This window comes from Mobula birostris, chromosome 5 (assembly GCF_030028105.1).
Source record: "Mobula birostris isolate sMobBir1 chromosome 5, sMobBir1.hap1, whole genome shotgun sequence".
NCBI lineage: Eukaryota > Metazoa > Chordata > Chondrichthyes > Myliobatiformes > Myliobatidae > Mobula > Mobula birostris.
Window position 1 is genome coordinate 58,920,619 of NC_092374.1, and position 18,844 is coordinate 58,939,462.

The 18,844-nt window shown below is 43.8% G+C and overlaps 1 protein-coding gene across 3 annotated transcripts in view; it reads left to right on the forward strand.

Annotated features, from left to right (window-relative positions):
- The first annotated feature begins 4,443 nt into the window (after window positions 1-4,443).
- fam189a2 (family with sequence similarity 189 member A2) overlaps window positions 4,444-18,844 on the forward strand; it is a 101,034-nt gene continuing 86,633 nt past the window's right edge. For 2 of the 3 annotated variants that reach the window (XM_072258099.1, XM_072258101.1), the window contains exon 1: window positions 4,445-4,901. In XM_072258099.1, the coding sequence (XP_072114200.1) occupies window positions 4,608-4,901 (294 nt within the window). In that variant the 5' untranslated portion in view covers window positions 4,445-4,607. Of the gene's footprint in view, window positions 4,902-18,844 lie in introns of all 3 variants that reach the window. The other variant, XM_072258100.1, reaches the window with a different exon arrangement.

An 18,844-nucleotide genomic window follows, 5' to 3' on the forward strand; every position in this document is an offset into this window, starting at 1 on the left:
GTACTGATTATGGATGATCAGCCATGATCACAGTGAATGGCAGTGCTGGCTCGAAGGGCTGAATGGCCTACTGCACCTATTGTCTATTGACAAGGGGTGGAGACGAAAGAATCTGATAGGAGAGGGTATAATAGGAGAAAGGGAAGGAGGAATGGACCCAGGTAATAGGCAGGTGAGAAGGAGTAAAAGGTCAGAGTGGGGAAGAGAGGAAGTGAGGGGGGGTGGAGAATTTTGTTCATGGGAAAAAGAAATCTATATTCATACCATCAGGTTGGAGGGTACCCAGACAGAATATAAGGTGATCCTCTTCTACCCTCAGGGTGGCCTCATCTTGGCACAAAAGAGGCGGTCATGGATCAACATGTCGGAATGGTAATGGGAATTGGAATTAGAACGCTTGGCCGCTGATAACCGGTCCGGTGAAACATTACAGAACCCTGGGGTTCAGTGATCTTTATTCTGGAGTTCAGTCACTGAACTGGCTCTGAAAATTAGTTCCATTCCTCCAGGAAGTGTTGGAGGCAAGGTACAACTTAGTGGCAGAAAAGATTTGGGGCAGTGCAGCAGCATTGGCTCTGTAGCCTTTTAGTTGGTATTGTCACGCATGTCTCTTGCACTACATCATGGAACAAATGCAAGGGGCTGAAGTTATGTTGTCAGGTCTACATGCAATGTCTGATTAGTGCAGCTCAACTGTGCTTCAGTCACAATCTTATCATCCACATCTGGGATGTTGTAATCATGATCTAAGCCCTAAGGTAACTACAGAGGGATCTCCCCACAGGTAACAGTTGGATTGTCATATTTGTGACGATCAAATAAGGAGACAGATGGCGGGGGTCCGGGGAGGTGAACCACAGTCTCTGCTGATTTGAATCAAAGACTTGAGTGAGGTTGAAGAAGGCTGTATGCAGAGGCTGTTGCTGTGCACTGCATCTTTCTTGGTGTCACACGGCAAAGATCATATACGCTCTGCCTCTAGATGTCTGGAATCTACATTGATTTTAGAAACAACTCTTCAAATTCTAGGATGAATCTGTTCAAAGAAATCCAGCCAGTGATCTCCCAGTAAAATGAGGGTAGTGAGATTCCTCTCAAGTTACCAGAGGTTTCCTTGTCTCCTTTCTTGTAAATGTGCAAGACTACAACTCCCAGAGGTCTGGTATGGGCCTCCCTCTTCTCAAATTTGGGAAATGAGATTGTGGATTTGTGACTGACCCTCAGCAGCTAAAATGCAGTATATAGGTGTTCATTCCCTTTGCAGTTCATTCAGAGGCAAAGCTCCAAGCCTGCTTGTAATAACCCATTAAATGGTATTTTTTTCTTAAATAGTTGAACACATTACTCTTTATATCTTTCATTAATTGTCTGTCGTACCCTCTCTGCTATCAAAAGTGCACAAATTTTTGAAGACAGGATAATTTTGAAAGGTGGATAGAAATCTGGCTTTCTTAATGGAGAAGCAGGAAGGAAGTTCTGCTAACCTTCATAAACGATTGGATCCCAGTTGGAGTTTTCTGTTTGGTTCTGAGTATTGACCTTTCAATGGAATTCAAGTATGAGATGTTACCTATGTGGTGTACTGGAACGGTTCTAGGGATGAGGGAGTTCAAGAATGAGGGGACACTGGAGAAATAGGGGCTGCTCTTTGAACAAAGAAGATGAGCATATTACAAGAGGCTTCAAATCACATTTGGGGTTCACTAAATTAGCAATTTAGTAATTTTAAATGAATAATCAAGGAATGAAACCAGAAAACAGATTGAAAGTGATTTGTAAAAGGAAGAGGAAATTAATGATGATTTGTGACGGACTATGGTAACAGCAGGTACCATCAAAAAGGAATTGGATAAATATTTCAAAAGGAATAGCTGGCAAGGTTGGGGGAGAAGGGGAGTGGGTCTAATTGGGAGGCTCTTTCAGTGGTGTGAAACTGGCAAAATGGCTGAATATCCACCTGTATCTTGTTTTACGGCGGTTGGCATCCAACTTAATGGTGCATTACCGCTGAATATCTACCTGTGTTCTATCAGCCTCTTAATGTCAGAACAAGTGCTCGGCGTTCACTGTGGATTGTAACCAGCTGGACCATGTTCATTCATCATCTTCCCAAGCTTCAAATGAGCTATTAAACCAAGATCCCACCCACCCTCTCAGGTGAAAGTAAATGGTCACATGACATTTTTTGAACGCGAACTCCCTCCCGTATCCAATGTTTGTCCCTCAATTAACACCACCACGACAGGTTACTGAACTACAACCTCGTCGAGCTTACTACGCACAGATTTCCACGGTAATGCCGATGACCACCGGCGCTGCGATTGCCCAACCAAGGGTGAGTAGCCATTCCGCAGCTTTATGCAAAAAGCTGTGGGTTTTCTTAATCCACTGGATAGTCTGTCAAAGAGAGAGATGAAGTAGGATTGGAGGAATAGGGTCGACATTTGCGCTGTAAAATGTAATAGCAACGCCACCTTCACACTTGATATCCTGAACCTCCTTTATCGTATTGAATGATTTTGTGTGAGGTTCAATCACATTCTTAAATGCAGAAAAGAGCAAGAATCTTCTTAATTGCCTCCTGATGCTTATAAACCATAGCAACACACACGAAATGCTGGAGGAACTCAGCAGACCAGGCAGCATCTATGGGGAAAAAAGTACGGTCGACGTATCGGGGCGAGACCCTTCGGCAGGGCTGGAAAAAAAATTAGTAGATGTCCACTTTTCCATAGATGCTGTCCGGCCTGCTGAGTTCCTCCAGCGGTTTGTGTGTGTTACTTGAATTTCCAACATCTGCAGATCTTTTTGTTATAAACCATAGTGTTGCCTGTTTAGCACCTCTACCGCCCCAGACCACTCTTCCTCCTTTGTTTCTATTCACAGACGCAAAATGGAAACGGGCTCTTTGGCCCAATTCATCGACCCGCCAACCATTTTGCCTGCGTTTGGCTCATATCTCTCTAAACCCCTCCTATCCATGAACTTATCTGAAGGTTTTTAACACGTCATTGTATTGGTCCATTGCTGAAACCCTCTCGATGGCTTAGTCACCCATGAAGGTAACCATCCAACGCACCCCAAGGAGGTCACCCATCATAACCTTGGTTTCACACGGAAGCCTCTTGGTGGTATCCTAACGCACAGTTAGTGCCAGATGTCTCTCACACCTTGTGCTCACAGACCTACACTTGGGTCTGACAATGCCTCAATTTTAAAATGGTTATTCTCCATGTTCATTCTGTCTTCTACACCCTACTCGCCATTTCTGCAAACTTGTAACCCTCTATCTCTCCACCTGCTTATGATTCCGACTTCTTGTGTAGCACTGATTTCCATCCCCCAGCTGCCTAGTTCCTGAGCTCAAGAAACTCACTCGCTTACAGCTTTTTTCTCTGCGTTATATTCCTAGATCGAAGTATTCTTCCCAATATCTCCCAGAACTTTGAAACATATGATTGCGTCAGAGGTACCAAATAATTGCATGTTATATGTACTTCTAGCCAATTGAACAATTTTCCCTCACCAAAGAATGGGCTGGGACTGGATTATTTTATTTAAACTCCATTCTCAATCATAATGAAAAGTTAATTTGTGCAGTACGAGCAGCAGTTTTAACCTCGCCTGCAGTTTTTTTTTGCCGTAACAACAGTGTAAAATTGAAAGATTCTTTCAGAACTTCCCACTGAATCATGGATTTGAAGTGAACATTTCAGAAGGCACGGGAGGCTGCAGATGCTGGGATCTGCAAAACAAAAACAAAAACAAACTGCTGGAAGAATTCAGCCGGTCAAGCAACGACTGTGGAGGGAAGTGGGCATGTGCAGGAAGGGTTGCATCCGTTACATTTCTGTAGCGCAGTTCTTATCCTTTTCAGGGCATCCTAAGGTTCTTTGCACCAATAGAGTGCGAGCTGTTGGTAGTCAGAATAGTGATGCAGGAAGCATGACAGTCGTTCTGAACACATCAAAATGTATCACATAGATGATTTAAACGTTTTGTTAAATCTGAGTTTAATCAGTTTTACAGCACGAAACAGAACCTTCGTCCCAAATCGTCCGTGCCGATCCAAGCTGTTTCCAGGTATCCTGGTTTCTCTCATACCCCTCGAAACCTTTCCTATACGTTAATATAACATAAGGTGCCCTCAAAGGTTAGATAGAAGCAGCACGGGTCTCGATAAAACTGTAGCGTTGCCTGTTTCGCAGTTCTGTCACTCATTAACAAAGTTTTTTTGTATTGACGGGTTTCCATCTCAGCACCTCTAGTACCTTTCCGGACTAGTTGGATCTTTCTCCAGAACGCAAGTGATTTGAGTGCCCCTGCCAGATCTGGTAACGCAATCCCTATCTCGCCGGTAGTTATTTTAAAACTCCTCTACTGAGTCACTTCAGGGACGTGTGGAAGGGAGAGTTTTAGGAAAGGTTTTGATCCCACCCCCTTCCTCCTCCTGCTCCTGGAAGCGTGTAGGGTGGAGAAGGAGGGCGGTGAGTTTTCAACAAGGCGTTGTGAAAGAACTTCTGGACTAGCGCCGTGCTGGGGTTGTGTGTGACTGCAGAGTCTTGGGACCTTTCTCCCTCTCCTTGCTGCCCGTCCTCTGCTGCTGGATGTCACTGCCGGTAGTCTTGCCCAGTTCTTGCCCCGTGGTTGCTGGTGCAGCCGGCGGAGATCCCTCACTGCGCTGCCGAGGTCGTTGGGCTCCGGGAACGCTGCCCCAGAATCCTGGGAGCAACCCCGGGCGCCAGGCGGTATCCAGCCCGCTCTACGGCCGCTCCCTCTTCGCCCTGGGACTGCTGCAGATCGCCTTGGGTTTTTCCGTCGTCTCGCTCAGCTTCGGGGCTCTGTCCCTCACCGAATCCCCCAATGTCAGGAACTCGTGTCCTTTCTGGGCAGGCTCTTCGGTGAGTTGACAAACTTTAAAATAACTAGTGTAAAAGCTTAATTGAGGCATCAAGTCTTGTGTTGTGCCTTAGTTCTCGACTACACTCGGCAATTTAACTGTTTCGTGAGACTTCTCTATTTAAGAAGGGTCGTGAATTCTTACTAACACACACTCCTGTTTGTGAGCGATTTCTTACTAATTACTTTCTTCTAACCCTCTTGTCCTTTTTTTAAATAACTAGGCTACTGTTTTTTTGAAAACTGTATAAGGTGCAACCATGACAATAACAACAACATCTTGCATTGGTACATCTCTTTTAATGTAGAAACACGGTGCAAAGCGTTGCAAGAGAGGAAATTGTGAGTCGGATTGGCGGCAAGGGTAGATGTGACTTTAGAGAGTTTAGGCAGCATTTTAATGGGGGGGGGAGATTTAAGGAGCAATGTCATTGTTTAAGCCACAGGCAGTTGGAGTCACATCATGGAAAACGAGGGCAAGGTTGAGGCTAGAACAGGAAAAGGATGTTGGCGGGGTTAGTTGCCAAGTTGGGGACTTCAGAGGTGTTTCAGAACAATTTTCAGATCGACGTGTTGCTGACCAGTGAATCAGTGTAGATGAGGGGGTACTAGGTGAGTGGGATTTGTCGAGTTAGGGCATAACAAAGTTTAATTGGGGTGGAAGAGGGAGACTGCATAGGGGTGGTTTAGAAATGTCAAACATTAACAAAGACGTGAGTGAGTTACAGGAAGGGATGGAGATTTTCGAAAGAGTACAGAAGAAGTTTACCAGGATGCTGCCTAGATAAGAGAGTATGTGCTATAAGGGGAGTTTGCACAGACTTAGAATGTTTTCTTCAAATGTCGGAGGCTGAGGGGAGATCCGATAGAAGTTTACAAGTTTCTGAGAGGAACAGATTGGGGACACCGTCACGATATTATCCCCAGGGTAGAAATGTCAAATGTCAGAGGACCTTTAAGGTGAAAAGGGAAAAGTTTAAAGGAGATGTGCAGGAAGTTTTTGTTTACACGTGGGAAGTGTCTGGAAGAGGCCGCCAAGGGTAGTGCTGGAAGCAGATACCATGGTGGTGTTTAAAAGGCATTTACAAACGTTTGTAGATCATTGAAGGGGTATTGATCAAGTGCAGGCAGCAATGATTTAATTTGGTATAGTGTTCAGCTCGACTCCGTGACAGGAATGCCTATTCCTGTGTTCTAAGATTTTAACAGCAGGTCACCTGAGGTGGGAAAGAAGCCACTTGGCTCAATAGGTATCAGATTTCTCCCAAGGAATCACTGATTTATTTGCCCCGCTTCCTTCTTCATAATGTAAATATGTTTTTGGACATCACAGTTCTATTCCTTGAATTCCCTAGTTTCCATGATCACCTCCATTATAAATGGACTGGAAATACACATTTATCACCTTGTACATCTCCAATGGCTCCACAAATAGACAACCACACTGATCCTTAAGAAGATCGACTTTCTTCTAATTTACTCTTTTGTCTTTATATGCATGTAGACTCTTTTAGGATCCTCTGTCTTACCTGTTAAGGATATTGCATATTCCTTTTTTGTCTCCTGATGTCCTTTTTAAGTATACAATTACATCCCCTTCAGGGAACTTACTTGATCTAAGTGGTTATATCTGATATATGATTCATCCTTTTTTCCTGACCACATCCTTAATATACCTCATCAGCCAGGGCTCCCCAATTTATCCACTCTAAAAGAAATATGTTGGTTTTGAACATGTTTGTCAAATATGTTCAGGAAAGTTTCTTTAAACAATAAACAGAGGTCCCAACTAGAGAGTGTGATATGGAAGCTCCTATTAAGGAACGAGACAGGGCAGGTGAAGAAGTGTGAGGAGGAGAACACTCACAGAAGTGGGAACACTTTGGATCTCGTGGTCATAACTCCATTAGTTTCAAGATAATTATGGAGAAGGATATGACTGGTTCTCAGGTTGGGATTCTAAATTAGATAGCATCAGAAAGGATCTGGCCAGGATGGATTGGGAAAGGGTGTTTTCTGGCAAAGGTGTGATTGGTAAGTGGGAGGCCTTCAAAGGTGAAGTTTGTGAGCAGAGAATTTGTTTGTTCCTGTTAGAATAAAAGAGAAGGCTAACAGGTTTAGGAAACTTTGGTCTTTGAGGCATATTGAAGCCCCGGTTAAGAAGAAGGAGGAAGTGCAGAGGCGGGCAGGAACAAATGAGGTGCTTAGGAGTGTAATAAATGTAAGAGAGAAAGCAGGAGGGCTAGAAGAAGGCATGAGGTTGCTCTGGCAGTCAAGGTGAAGGAGAATCCCAAGGGCTTCTGCAACTATATTAAGAGCAAAAAGAAAGCAGGGGACAAAATTGGTCCACTTGAAGATTAGTGTGGTCATCTACACACACAGCTGAAAAAGATGGGGGAGATCTTAAATTAATGTTTTGCATCTCTATTTACTTGGGAGATGGACACAGAGTCTTTAGAGCTGAAGGAAAACAGTGGTGAGGTTATGGAGCATATACGGATTATAGAGGAGGAAGCATTTGCTGTATTGAGGCAAATTACGTGGAAATGTACCCACACGGAATATAAGGTGTTGTTCCTCCAACCTGAGTGTGGCTTCATCATTGACAGTAGAGGAGGCCATGGATAGACATATCAGAATGGGAATCGGAAGTGGAATTAAAATGTGTGGCCACTGGGAGATCCTGCTTTCTCTGGCGGACAGAGCATAGGTGTTCAGCATCTGGGTAGCCTCCAACCTGATGGCATGAACATTGACTTCTCTAACTTCTGTTAATGCCCCTCCTCCCGTTCTTACCCCATCCCTTATTTATTTATTTGTTTCTTTGTTTGTTTTTCCCTTTATTTTTCTCTCTCTCTCCCTCTCACAATTACTCCTTGCCTGCTCTCCATCTTCCTCTGGAGCTCCCCTCCCCCTTTCTTTCTCCCTTGGCCTTCTGTCCCATGATCTTCTCCCTTCTCCAGCCTTGTGTCTCTTTTGCCAATCAACTTTCCAGCCCTTAGCTCTATCCCTCCCCCTCCTGTCTTCTCCTATCACTTCAGATCTCCCCCTCCCACTCCCACTTCCAAATCTCTTACCATCTCTTCTTTCAGTTAGTCCTGATGAAGGGTCTTGGCCCGAAACCTTGACTGTGCTTCTTCCTATGGATGCTGTCTGGCCTGCTGCGTTCCACCAGCATTTTGTGTGTGTTGCTTGAATTTCCAGCATCTGCAGATTTCCTCGTGTTTGAGCCTGACATCAGTTGTGGGTAGATTACTGGATGGTATTGTAAATGATAGAATATAGAAGTATTTGGATACATAGGACCTAACTAGGGATAGTCAATATTTTTTTTGTGTATAGAAGGTCATGTCTAACAAATCTTAAAGAGTTTTACGAGGAAGTTACCAGGAAAGAAGGTTCACCAGATTGATTCCTGGGATGGCAGGACTTTCATATGAAGAAAGACTGGATGAACTGGGCTTGTACTCATTGGAATTTAGAAGATTGAGGGGGGATCTGATTGAAACGTATAAAATCCTAAAGGGATTGGACAGGCTAGATGCAGGAAGATTGTTCCCGATGTTGGGGAAGACCAGAACGAGGGGTCACAGTTTGAGGATAAAGGGGAAGCCTTTTAGGACCGAGATTAGGAAAAACTTCTTCACACAGAGAGTGGTGAATCTGTGGAATTCTCTGCCACAGGAAACAGTTGAGGCCAGTTCATTGGCTATATTTAAGAGGGAGTTAGATATGGCCCTTGTGGCTACAGGGATCGGGGGTATGGAGGGAAGGCTGGTGCAGGGTTCTGAGTTGGATGATCAGCCATGATCATAATAAATGGCGGTGCAGGCTCGAAGGGCCGAACGACCTACTCCTGCACCTATTTTCTATGTTTCTATGAAAGGTGATGAAGGGAAGTCAGTGGACATTGTATGAACTTTAGCAAGGCCTTTGACAAAGTTCCACATGGGAGGCTAGTCAAGACGATCCAGTTGCTTGCCATTCTTTGTGAGCTAGTAAATTGAATTAACCTTTCGCAGGAGAGACCAGAAAGTGGTAGTGGATGGTTGCCTCTCTAACTGGAGGCCTATAACCAGTAATGTGCCGCAGGGATTGGTGCTGGTTCCATTGTTGTTTGACATTTACATTAATGATCTGGATGATAATGTGGTAAACTGGATCAGCAAATCTGTGGATAAAATTAGGATTAGGGGTGTAGTGGACAGTAAGGAAGGCTATCAAATTTTGCAGCATGATCTGAACCAATTGAAGAACTGGGCTGAAAAATGGCAGATGGAATTTAATGCAGAGAGGTGTTGTACTTTGGAAGGCCAAATCAGGGTAGTTCTTACACAGTTAATGGTAGGACACTGAGAAGTGTGGTAGAACATACAGAGACCTGAGAATACAGGTCCATAATTCCTTGAAAGTGGTGTCACAGGCAGATAAGGTTATAAAGAGAGCTTTTGGCATATTGGCCTTCATAAATCAGAGTATAGTGTACAAGAGTTGGGATGTTATGTTGAAGTTGTATTAGACATTAGTGAGATCAAATTTGGTATGTTATGTGCAGATCTGGCCACCTTTCTGCAGGAAATGTATCAATAAGATTGAAAGCATACAGAGAAAGTTTACAAGGATGTTGCAGGGACATGAAGACCTGAAAAGGTTGAATAGATTAGGGAATAGAGTCATAAAGTGTAGGAGAATGCGGGGAGATTTTATGGAGGCATACAAAATTATAGAGGGTATAGATAGGGTTAATACAAGCATGCTTTTTCTACTGAGTTTGAGTTGGACTAGAACCAAATTGGTAAAGGTGCTGAGGAAGAGGATTTCTTGGAATGTATGCGGGATGGTTTTATGAACCAACATGTCGAGGAACCAACTAGAGAGCAGGCTATTCTGGACTGGGTTTTGAGCAATGAGGAAGGGTCAGTTAGCAATCTTGTTGTGAGAGGCCCCTTGGGTAAGAGTGACCATAATATGGTGGAATTCTTCATTAAGATGGAGAGTGACATAGTTAATTCAGAAACAAAGGTTCTGAACTTAAAGAGAGGTAACTTTGAAGGTATGAGACGTGAATTAGCTAAGATAGACTGGCAAATGACACTTAAAGGATTGACGGTGGATATGCAATGGCAAGCATTTAAAGGTTGCATGGATGAACTACAACAATTGTTCATCCCAGTTTGACAAAAGAATAAATCAAGGAAGGTAGTGCACCCGTGGCTGACAAGAGAAATTAGGGATAGTATCAATTCCAAAGAAGAAGCATACAAATTAGCCAGAAAAAATGGCTCACCTGAGGACTGGGAGAAATTCAGAGTTCAGCAGAGGAGGACAAAGGGCTTAATTAGGAAGGGGAAAAAAGATTATGAGAGAAAACTGGCAGGGAACATAAAAACTGACTGTAAAAGCTTTTATAGATATGTAAAAAGGAAAAGACTGGTAAAGACAAATGTAGGTCCCCTACAGACAGAAACAGGTGAATTGATTATGGGGAGCAAGGACATGGCAGACCAATTGAATAATTACTTTGGTTCTGTCTTCACTAAGGAGGACATAAATAATCTTCCAGAAATAGGGGACAGAGGGTCCAGTGAGATGGAGGAACTGAGCGAAATACATGTTAGTAGGGAAGTGGTGTTAGGTAAATTGAAGGGATTGAAGGCAGATAAATCCCCAGGGCCAGATGGTCTGCATCCTAGAGTGCTTAAGGAAGTAGCCCAAGAAATAGTGGATGCATTAGTGATAATTTTTCAAAACTTGTTAGATTCTGGACTAGTTCCTGAGGATTGGAGGGTGGCTAATGTAACCCCACTTTTTAAAAAAGGAGGGAGAGAGAAACCGGGGAATTATAGACCGGTTAGCCTAACGTTGGTGGTGGGGAAACTGCTGGAGTCAGTTATCAAAGATGTGATAAGAGCACATTTGGAAAGCGGTGAAATGATCGGACAAAGTCAGCATGGATTTGTGAAAGGAAAATCATGTCTGACGAACCTCATGGAATTTTTTGAGGATGTAGCTGGATGTGGTATATTTGGATTTTCAAAAGGCTTTTGACAAGGTCCCACACAGGAGATTAGTGTGCAAACTTAAAGCACATGGTATTGGGGGTAAGGTATTGATGTGGATGGAGAATTGGTTAGCAGACAGAAAGCAAAGAGTGGGAATAAACGGGACCTTTTCAGAATGGCAGGCGGTCACTAGTGGGGTACCGCAAGGCTCAGTGCTGGGACCCCAGTTGTTTACAATATATATTAATGACTTGGATGAGGGAATTAAATGCAACATCTCCAAATTTGTGGATGACACGAAGCTGGGTGGCAGTGTTAGCTGTGAGGAGGACGCTAAGAGGATGCAGAGTGACTTGGATAGGTTGGGTGAGTGGGCAAATTCATGGCAGATGGAATTTAATGTGGATAAATGTGAAGTTATCCACTTTGGTGGCAAAAATAGGAAAACAGATTATTATCTGAATGGTGGCCGATTAGGAAAAGGGGAGGTGCAACGAGACCTGGGTGTCATTATACACCAGTCATTGAAAGTGGGCATGCAGGTACAGCAGGCGGTGAAAAAGGTGAATGGTATGCTGGCAATTATAGCGAGAGGATTCGAGTACAGGAGCAGGGAGGTACTACTGCAGTTGTACAAGGCCTTGGTGAGAGCACACCTGGAGTATTGTGTGCAGTTTTGGTCCCCTAATCTGAGGAAAGACATCGTTGCCATAGAGGGAGTACAAAGAAGGTTCACCAGATTGATTCCTGGGATGGCAGGACTTTCATATGAAGAAAGACTGGATGAACTGGGCTTGTACTTGTTGGAATTTGGAAGATTAAGGGGGGATCTGATTGAAACGTATAAAATCCTAAAGGGATTGGACAGGCTAGATGCAGGAAGATTGTTCCCGATGTTGGGGAAGTCCAGAACAAGGGGTCACAGTTTGAGGATAAAGGGGAAGCCTTTTAGGACCGAGATGAGGAGAAACTTCTTCACACAGAGTGGTGAATCTGTGGAATTCTCTGCCACAGGAAACAGTTGAGGCCAGTTCATTGGCTATATTTAAGAGGGAGTTAGATATGGCCCTTGTGGCTACGGGGATCAGGGGGTATGGAGGGAAGGCTGGGGCGGGGTTCTGAGTTGGATGATCAGCCATGATCATAATAAATGGCGGTGCAGGCTCGAAGGGCTGAATGACCTACTCCTGCACCTATTTTCTATGTTTCTATATTTCTATGAACTAGAAGTCATGGGTTAAGGGTGAGAGGAGAAGTATTGAAGGGGAAACTATTGAGAAACTTCTTCACTCAGAGGGTTGTGCGAGTGTGGAATAAGCTGCCCGAAGAAGTGGTGGATATGGATTTGTTTTCAATGTTTAGGAGATGTCCGGGTAAATAAGTGAATGGGAGGGGTATGGAAAGCTATGGTCTAGGTGTAAATTGATGGGATTAGGCAGAATGACAGTTTGGCATGGACTAGATTAGCTGAAAGGTCCGTTTCTATGCTGTAGTGATCTATGACTCTAAAGAGATTTCACTATCTCAGTTTTAAAAGCCTCCCACTTACCAGGCATCACTTTACCTGCCAACAGCCCCTACCAATCAACCTTTGCAAGTTTCTGTCCAATGCTACAATTTATAACTTTAACATATGGACTAGTTCCAATTTTTTCCAAGCTATTTTACATTTTTGAAGTCTGGGCATTGGCTCCAAAGTGCTCCCAGACTAATACATCAGCCACTTGCCCAGCCTAATTTCGTCGAAGGAGGTCAACTGTTATCCTCACTCCAGTACAGCTGTCTATTTACTGCTTGAGAAAGCATTGCTGAATGCACTTAAATTCTCTCCCAGCTAAATCTTCAGGACTATGACATTCCTAGTCAATATTAGGGAAATTAAAATCACCTGCTGTTACAATCCTATCCACACCAATATGAGATGTTCCCAACATATCTGTTCCTTTAATTCTAGCTGCTTACTGGGGAGGCAGCAATTGTATGATTCTATCAACGTTATCACCCCCTTCTATCTTTTCTGCATTCTCCCCATACAGCCTAGGAATATCCTCTTTAAGTGCCGTCATGATACTAATGTTAATTCACATTGCAACACCCCCACCTCCTCTCTTATCTCCACTCCTATTGCAATAGTAGCATCTCTACCCTGGTATATTAAGCTGCTGGTCCTGCCCATCTCTCATCCATGTTTCTGAAATGGCTATAATATCACAATATCATGTATCTATTCATGCCCTTGGTTCATCTGTCTTACCCGTCTGGCTACTAGCATTTAGGTAAATTCAACTTACCCTACCAGACCTACCTCACTCCCAGTCCTGTTCCTGCCTGTACTACCCACTAGACTTGTAGGCTTTAACTTCTATATGTGCTTCAACTTTCTTATCTGGTACAGGACTACTTTGGATCTCACTTCCCTACCAGGTTAGTTTAACCCTCCTGAGCAGATACAGAAAATCCAGGATTTTTATCTTCAGGTGGAACCATCTCTTTTTTCAGGTCATCTCTGCCTCAGAAGAGATCCCAATGGTCCAAGAACCTGAATCTTCCCCTCCTGCACCAGCTCTTTAGCCATCCATTTATCTGCCTGTACTCACATTCCTACTCTTGCTAGTTCATGGCACCAGGAGGAATGCAGAGGTTACCTCCCTGGAGGCCCTGCCGTTTAACTTCTACCTAAGCCCCTACACTCACTCTGCAGAACTTCATCCCTTCTTCTATCTATACAACAGCCTCTGCCTCCTCACTCACCCCACTGAGAATACTCTGCAACTGCTGCGACCTCCTCGACCCTGGCACCCAGGAGAAAACACACCGCTTTGAAGCCTTGCTCGTAGACACCGGATCCCCTGTCCATTCCCTTTAGGATCAGGTCTCCTTTCGTTGCAACTTTCTCTGACCCCACCCTCCCTGTGCTGTGCATCAGAGCCAGTCATTGTGCCCCAAACCTGGCTGCTAACAGTACTCCTCTAAAATGCTATTGCCCCTCACCAGCCAAATGCTATATCTGTTACTAAGGGGAACGGCCATGGGGAAATCCTCACTCCCTATCTACCCCCTCTGCCTTTCTCGGTGATCACCCACCTACCTGCTGCCTGAGCCTTTGGCATAATCACCTCACTGAAGCTCCTCATAAAGATGCTTCCAGCATCATGGGTGCTCCTGAGTGAGTCCGAATGCCTGGCCACTTGATACGGTCAGTCTTGAGCTGCAGGGGAACATACTTCACACCTGTGTAGTCATCAGGGACACTGGAATCTTCTCCAATCTCCCGCATTCTGCAAGAGGATCATGTAGCTACCCTTACTACAGAGGAAATTAAAGATCTTGCCTTATCTTACTTTACCACGAGTCAGTGTCCAAAATGAAGCCTGTTGAATTAAAACCCTCATCTAAGACATTCCAAAATGCTCATGCCAGTGTTCATAGATAGAACTTGACCGAGCATCACATTAGGATTAGAAAAATCTGATGACCAAGCTGTCTCAGAAGCCAACAACAGAACATCAAATGGGCGAATCCTTGCAAGGCATCAGGCCTCGATGATGTACCTGGTAAGACTCTGAAAACCTGTGCCAACCAATTGGTGGGAATGTTCAAGGACATTTTCAATCCCTCATTGCTGCAGTTGGAGGTTCCCACCTGCTTCAAAAGGGCACCAATCGTCCCAGTGCCCAAGAAGAGCAGGGTGAGCTACCTCAATGACTGCCACCCAATTGCACTCACATCTACAGTGATGAAGTGCTTTGAGAGGCTGGTCATGGCCAGAATCAACTCCTGACTAAGCAAGGACTTTGACCTGCTGCAATTTGCTTATCCCCATAGTAAGTCTACAGTGGATACAATCTCAATGCCTTGGACCATGTGGACAACAGCAATAGGCTTGTCATTGATTACAGTTCAGCATTCAGCACCATCATACCCTTAGTAGTAATCAACAAGCTGCGAAACCTGGGCCTCTGTACTTCCCTCTACAACTGAATCCTTTGACTTCCTCACCAGGAGACTACAGTCAGTGTGGATAGGAAGTGATATCTCCTCCTCAGCAGCAATCACCACCAGCGGACGTCAAGGATACGTGCTTAGCTCATTGCTCTACTCTCTACACCCATGACTGTGTGGCTTGGCACAGCGCAAACACCACCTATAAATATGCCAATGATACAACTTGGCAGAATCTCAGATGATGATGAGGAGGCATACAGGAGTGAGGCAGATCAGCTGGTTGAGTAGTGGAGAGACAACTACCTTGCACTTAAAGTCAGTAAGACAAAGGAATTGATTGCGGACTGCAAGAAGAGGAAGTTGAGGGAACACGCTCCAGTCTTCATCAAGGGATCAGCAGTGGAAAGGGTGAGCTGTTTCAAGTTGATGGGTGTCAACATCTCCAACATCTCTGAAGATCTACCCTGGACCCAACATATCGATGCAATTACATGGAAGATATGAGTGGTTATAGTGAATTTCTGCTGTGGAGTGCATTCTAACCTGTTTCGTCACAATCTGGTATGAGGAGCAACTGCACGGGATTGGAAAAAGCTACAGAAAGTAGCAAACTCAGTTTGCTCGATCATGGGCACTAGACTCCCAGCATCAAGGATATTTTCAAAAGGTAATGATGGCATCCATCATTAAGGACCCTCATTACCCAGGACATGCCCTCTTCTCATTGCTACCATCAGGGAGGAGGTACAGGAGCCTGAGGTCACACACTCAACATTTCAGGAACAGCTTCCTGCCATCACATTTCTGAACGGACAATGAACCCATGAACACTACCTCAGTACTTTTATTGTTCTCATTTTGCACAGCTTATTTAATATATGTACAATTGTAATTTATAGTTTTATGACAAATTTCATGACATATGCCAGTGTTGTTCCATTGTTTAAAAAGGGCTCTAAGAGTAAACCTAGCAATTAATGGCCTGTGAGTTTGACATCAGTTGTGGGTAAATTGATGGAAAGTATTCTTAGAGATGGTATATATAATTATCTGGATAGACAGGGTCTGATTAGGAACGATCAACATGGATTTGTGCATGGAAGGTCATGTTTGACAAATCTTATTGAATTTTTTGATGAGGTTACTAGGAAAGTTGTCGAGGGTAAAGTGGTGGATGTCGTCTGTATGGGCTTCAGTAAGGCCTTTGACAAGGTTCCACACGGAAGGTTAGTTAGGAAGGTTCAATCGTTAGGCATTAATATGGAAGTAGTAAAATGGATTCAGCAGTGGCTGGATGGGAGACGCCAGTGGTGGATAACTATGTGTCAGATTGGAGGATGGTGTCTAGTGGTGTGCCTCAGAGATCTGTACTGGGTCCAATGTTGTTTGTCATCTATATTAATGATCTGGATAATGGGGTTGTAAATTGGATTAGTAAGTATGCAGATGATACTAAGATAGGTGGAGTTGTGTGTAATGAAGTAGGTTTTCAAAGCTTGCAGAGAGATTTAGACCACTTAGAAGAGTGGGCTGAAAGATGACAATGGAGTTTAATGCTGATAAATGTGAGGTACTCTATTTTGGTAGGACTAATCAAAATAGGACATACATGGTAAATGCTAGGGCATTGAAGAATGCAGTAGAACAGAGGGATCTAGGAATAATGGTGCATAGTTCCCTGAAGGTGGAATCTCATGTGGATAGGGTGGTGAAGAAAGCTTTTGGTATGCTGGCCTTTATAAATCAGAGCATTGAGTAGAGGAGTTGGGATGTAATGTTGGAATTGTATAAGGCATTGGTCAGGCCAAATTTGGAGTATTGTGTACAGTTCTGGTCAACAAATTATAGGAAAGATGTCAATAAAATTGAAAGAGTACAGAAGAGATTTACTAAAATGTTGCTTGGGTTTCATCTAAGTTACAGAGAAAGGTTGAACAAATTAGGTCTTTATTCTTTGGAGCGTAGAAGGTTGAGGGGGGACTTGATAGAGGTGTTTAAAATTATGAGGAGAATTGATAGAGTTGATGTGGATAGACTTTTTCCATTGAGAGTGGGGGAGATTCAAACAAGAGGACATGAGTTGAGAGTTAAAGGGCAAAAGTTTAGGGGTAACATGAGGGGGAACTTCTTTACTCAGAGTGTTAGCTGTGTGGAATGAGCTTCCAACAGAAGTGGTTGAGGCAGGTTCGATGTTGTCATTTAAAGTTAAATTGGATAGATATATGGACAGGAAAGGAATGGAGGGTTATGGGCTGAGTGCAGATCGGTGGGACTAGGTGAGAGTAGCGTTCGCCACGGACTAGAAGGGCCGAGATGGCCTGTTTCCATGCTGTAATTATATAGTTATTATTGTTATATGGTTATATTAAATCTGCTTCTGATTTAGAATTTACAGATGGAATGAAGAGGGAAAATCCTGATTGCAGCATAAAACCAGTACAGAACTTGTTGGCTGAATGGCCTGTTACTGTTCTAAGTTAATTAATTTTTGACTTGTAAGTTTCCAATTAAGTATAGTCCTTAAATCACAAATACTCCAAAGGAAATCCACAGCAGTACAGCGGTTAGAGCGGTGTTATTACAGCTCGAGGTGTCAGAGTTCAATTGTAGTGCCGCCTGTAAGGAGTTTCTGTATCCCCTCCCCATGGAATGTGTGGGTTTTCACCGGGTGCTCTGATTTCCTCCCACAGTCAAAGTCTGTACTGAGTCATTGTAAATTGTCCGCTGATGAGGTTATGGTTAATCACAGTTGCTGGGGCTTGCAGGGGCATTGTGTCTCAGAGGGCCGTCAGGGCCTACTCCATGCTCTATCCCTAAGTAAATAAATGAACAAATCCATGTGGATGTTAGTTTGAGATTGGTTCATTAAGTCCATATTACATATTTGGCTGAAAGTTTTAGTCCTCCTGTCTAAGCAGTTCCTGACACATCCTAAAGTTTAGAGCACTCTGTCCTTAACTTGAAGCCAGGTGTATGGCTACATCATAAGGTGCAGACTCTTGCATCTGTACATGTACAGGTTGCCTTGTTGATATTACAACTGTCTCTCCAAATTATCTTTGTCCTGCAGAAGCCAAATTATAAATGGTTTGGTCAGGAGTGGTGGTTATGTGGGAGTGACGTTGTAAGTAATTGGTGCATTAACTTTTACCATTGTTATGCCTTTTACTTGAAACCATGGGCAGAAAAGGTAAAACTGAAATGTATTGCAGCTCAGGGTTTGGGATATTGCCAGTACATAGTACAGAAAGCTGCTAGGTAAGAGGGTGGGGGGGGGTGTTAAAAAGGTTGGTGGTTCTTGTGGAATGGGAGTGGGGAGAATCACAGCATTACCCACTCTGAGAAAGAGTTGCTTTGTGATAGTGAAGAATTCTGACTGGCATGTAGTGTTAGTGTGTCTACCCCATGCACTTTTGAAGATTGTAGGAGTTCTATCCAATGATTGCTTGGATCATACAGTTAACCTTTTTTTCAATAATGTCTCCGAGGATACTGTGTGAGTTTCTGAAAGTTGCTTTGGGCAAAGAAGCTGCTAATTCCATTGAAGGTGCGGGAAGCCTGGCAGATTCAAACTGTGTACAGAATGTCCAATTGACAACCACACCAACAATCTAGGAAGCAAAAAACAATTGTGTCTGGCTCTGTTTCACCAATAAATCCAGTACAAGACTGAAGTTTGCTGATACCTCTATTTTAAAGAACATCAAGAAACATTGCACTGCACTGGAAGCTTCAACCAAGTCTTCCTGTTGCTTCCAAATAAATTACACCAAGTTGCATGTCTCTTGAAGTCCAGTGCTGATACCACTACACTACCAGCTGGCCTCAGGTGATCATATGTTTTGTCAAAGAAGTGAATTTTGGGGAGAGCATCTTAAAGGAAAGGATTGGGGAGTGACAGGATCCCAGAGGAAGGACCTCCAACAGGGGGAGTGACAGAAATTGAGGAGGCCCAAAACAACTTGGGCCCGGAGGGAGTTCTGAGGGACAAGGGATGG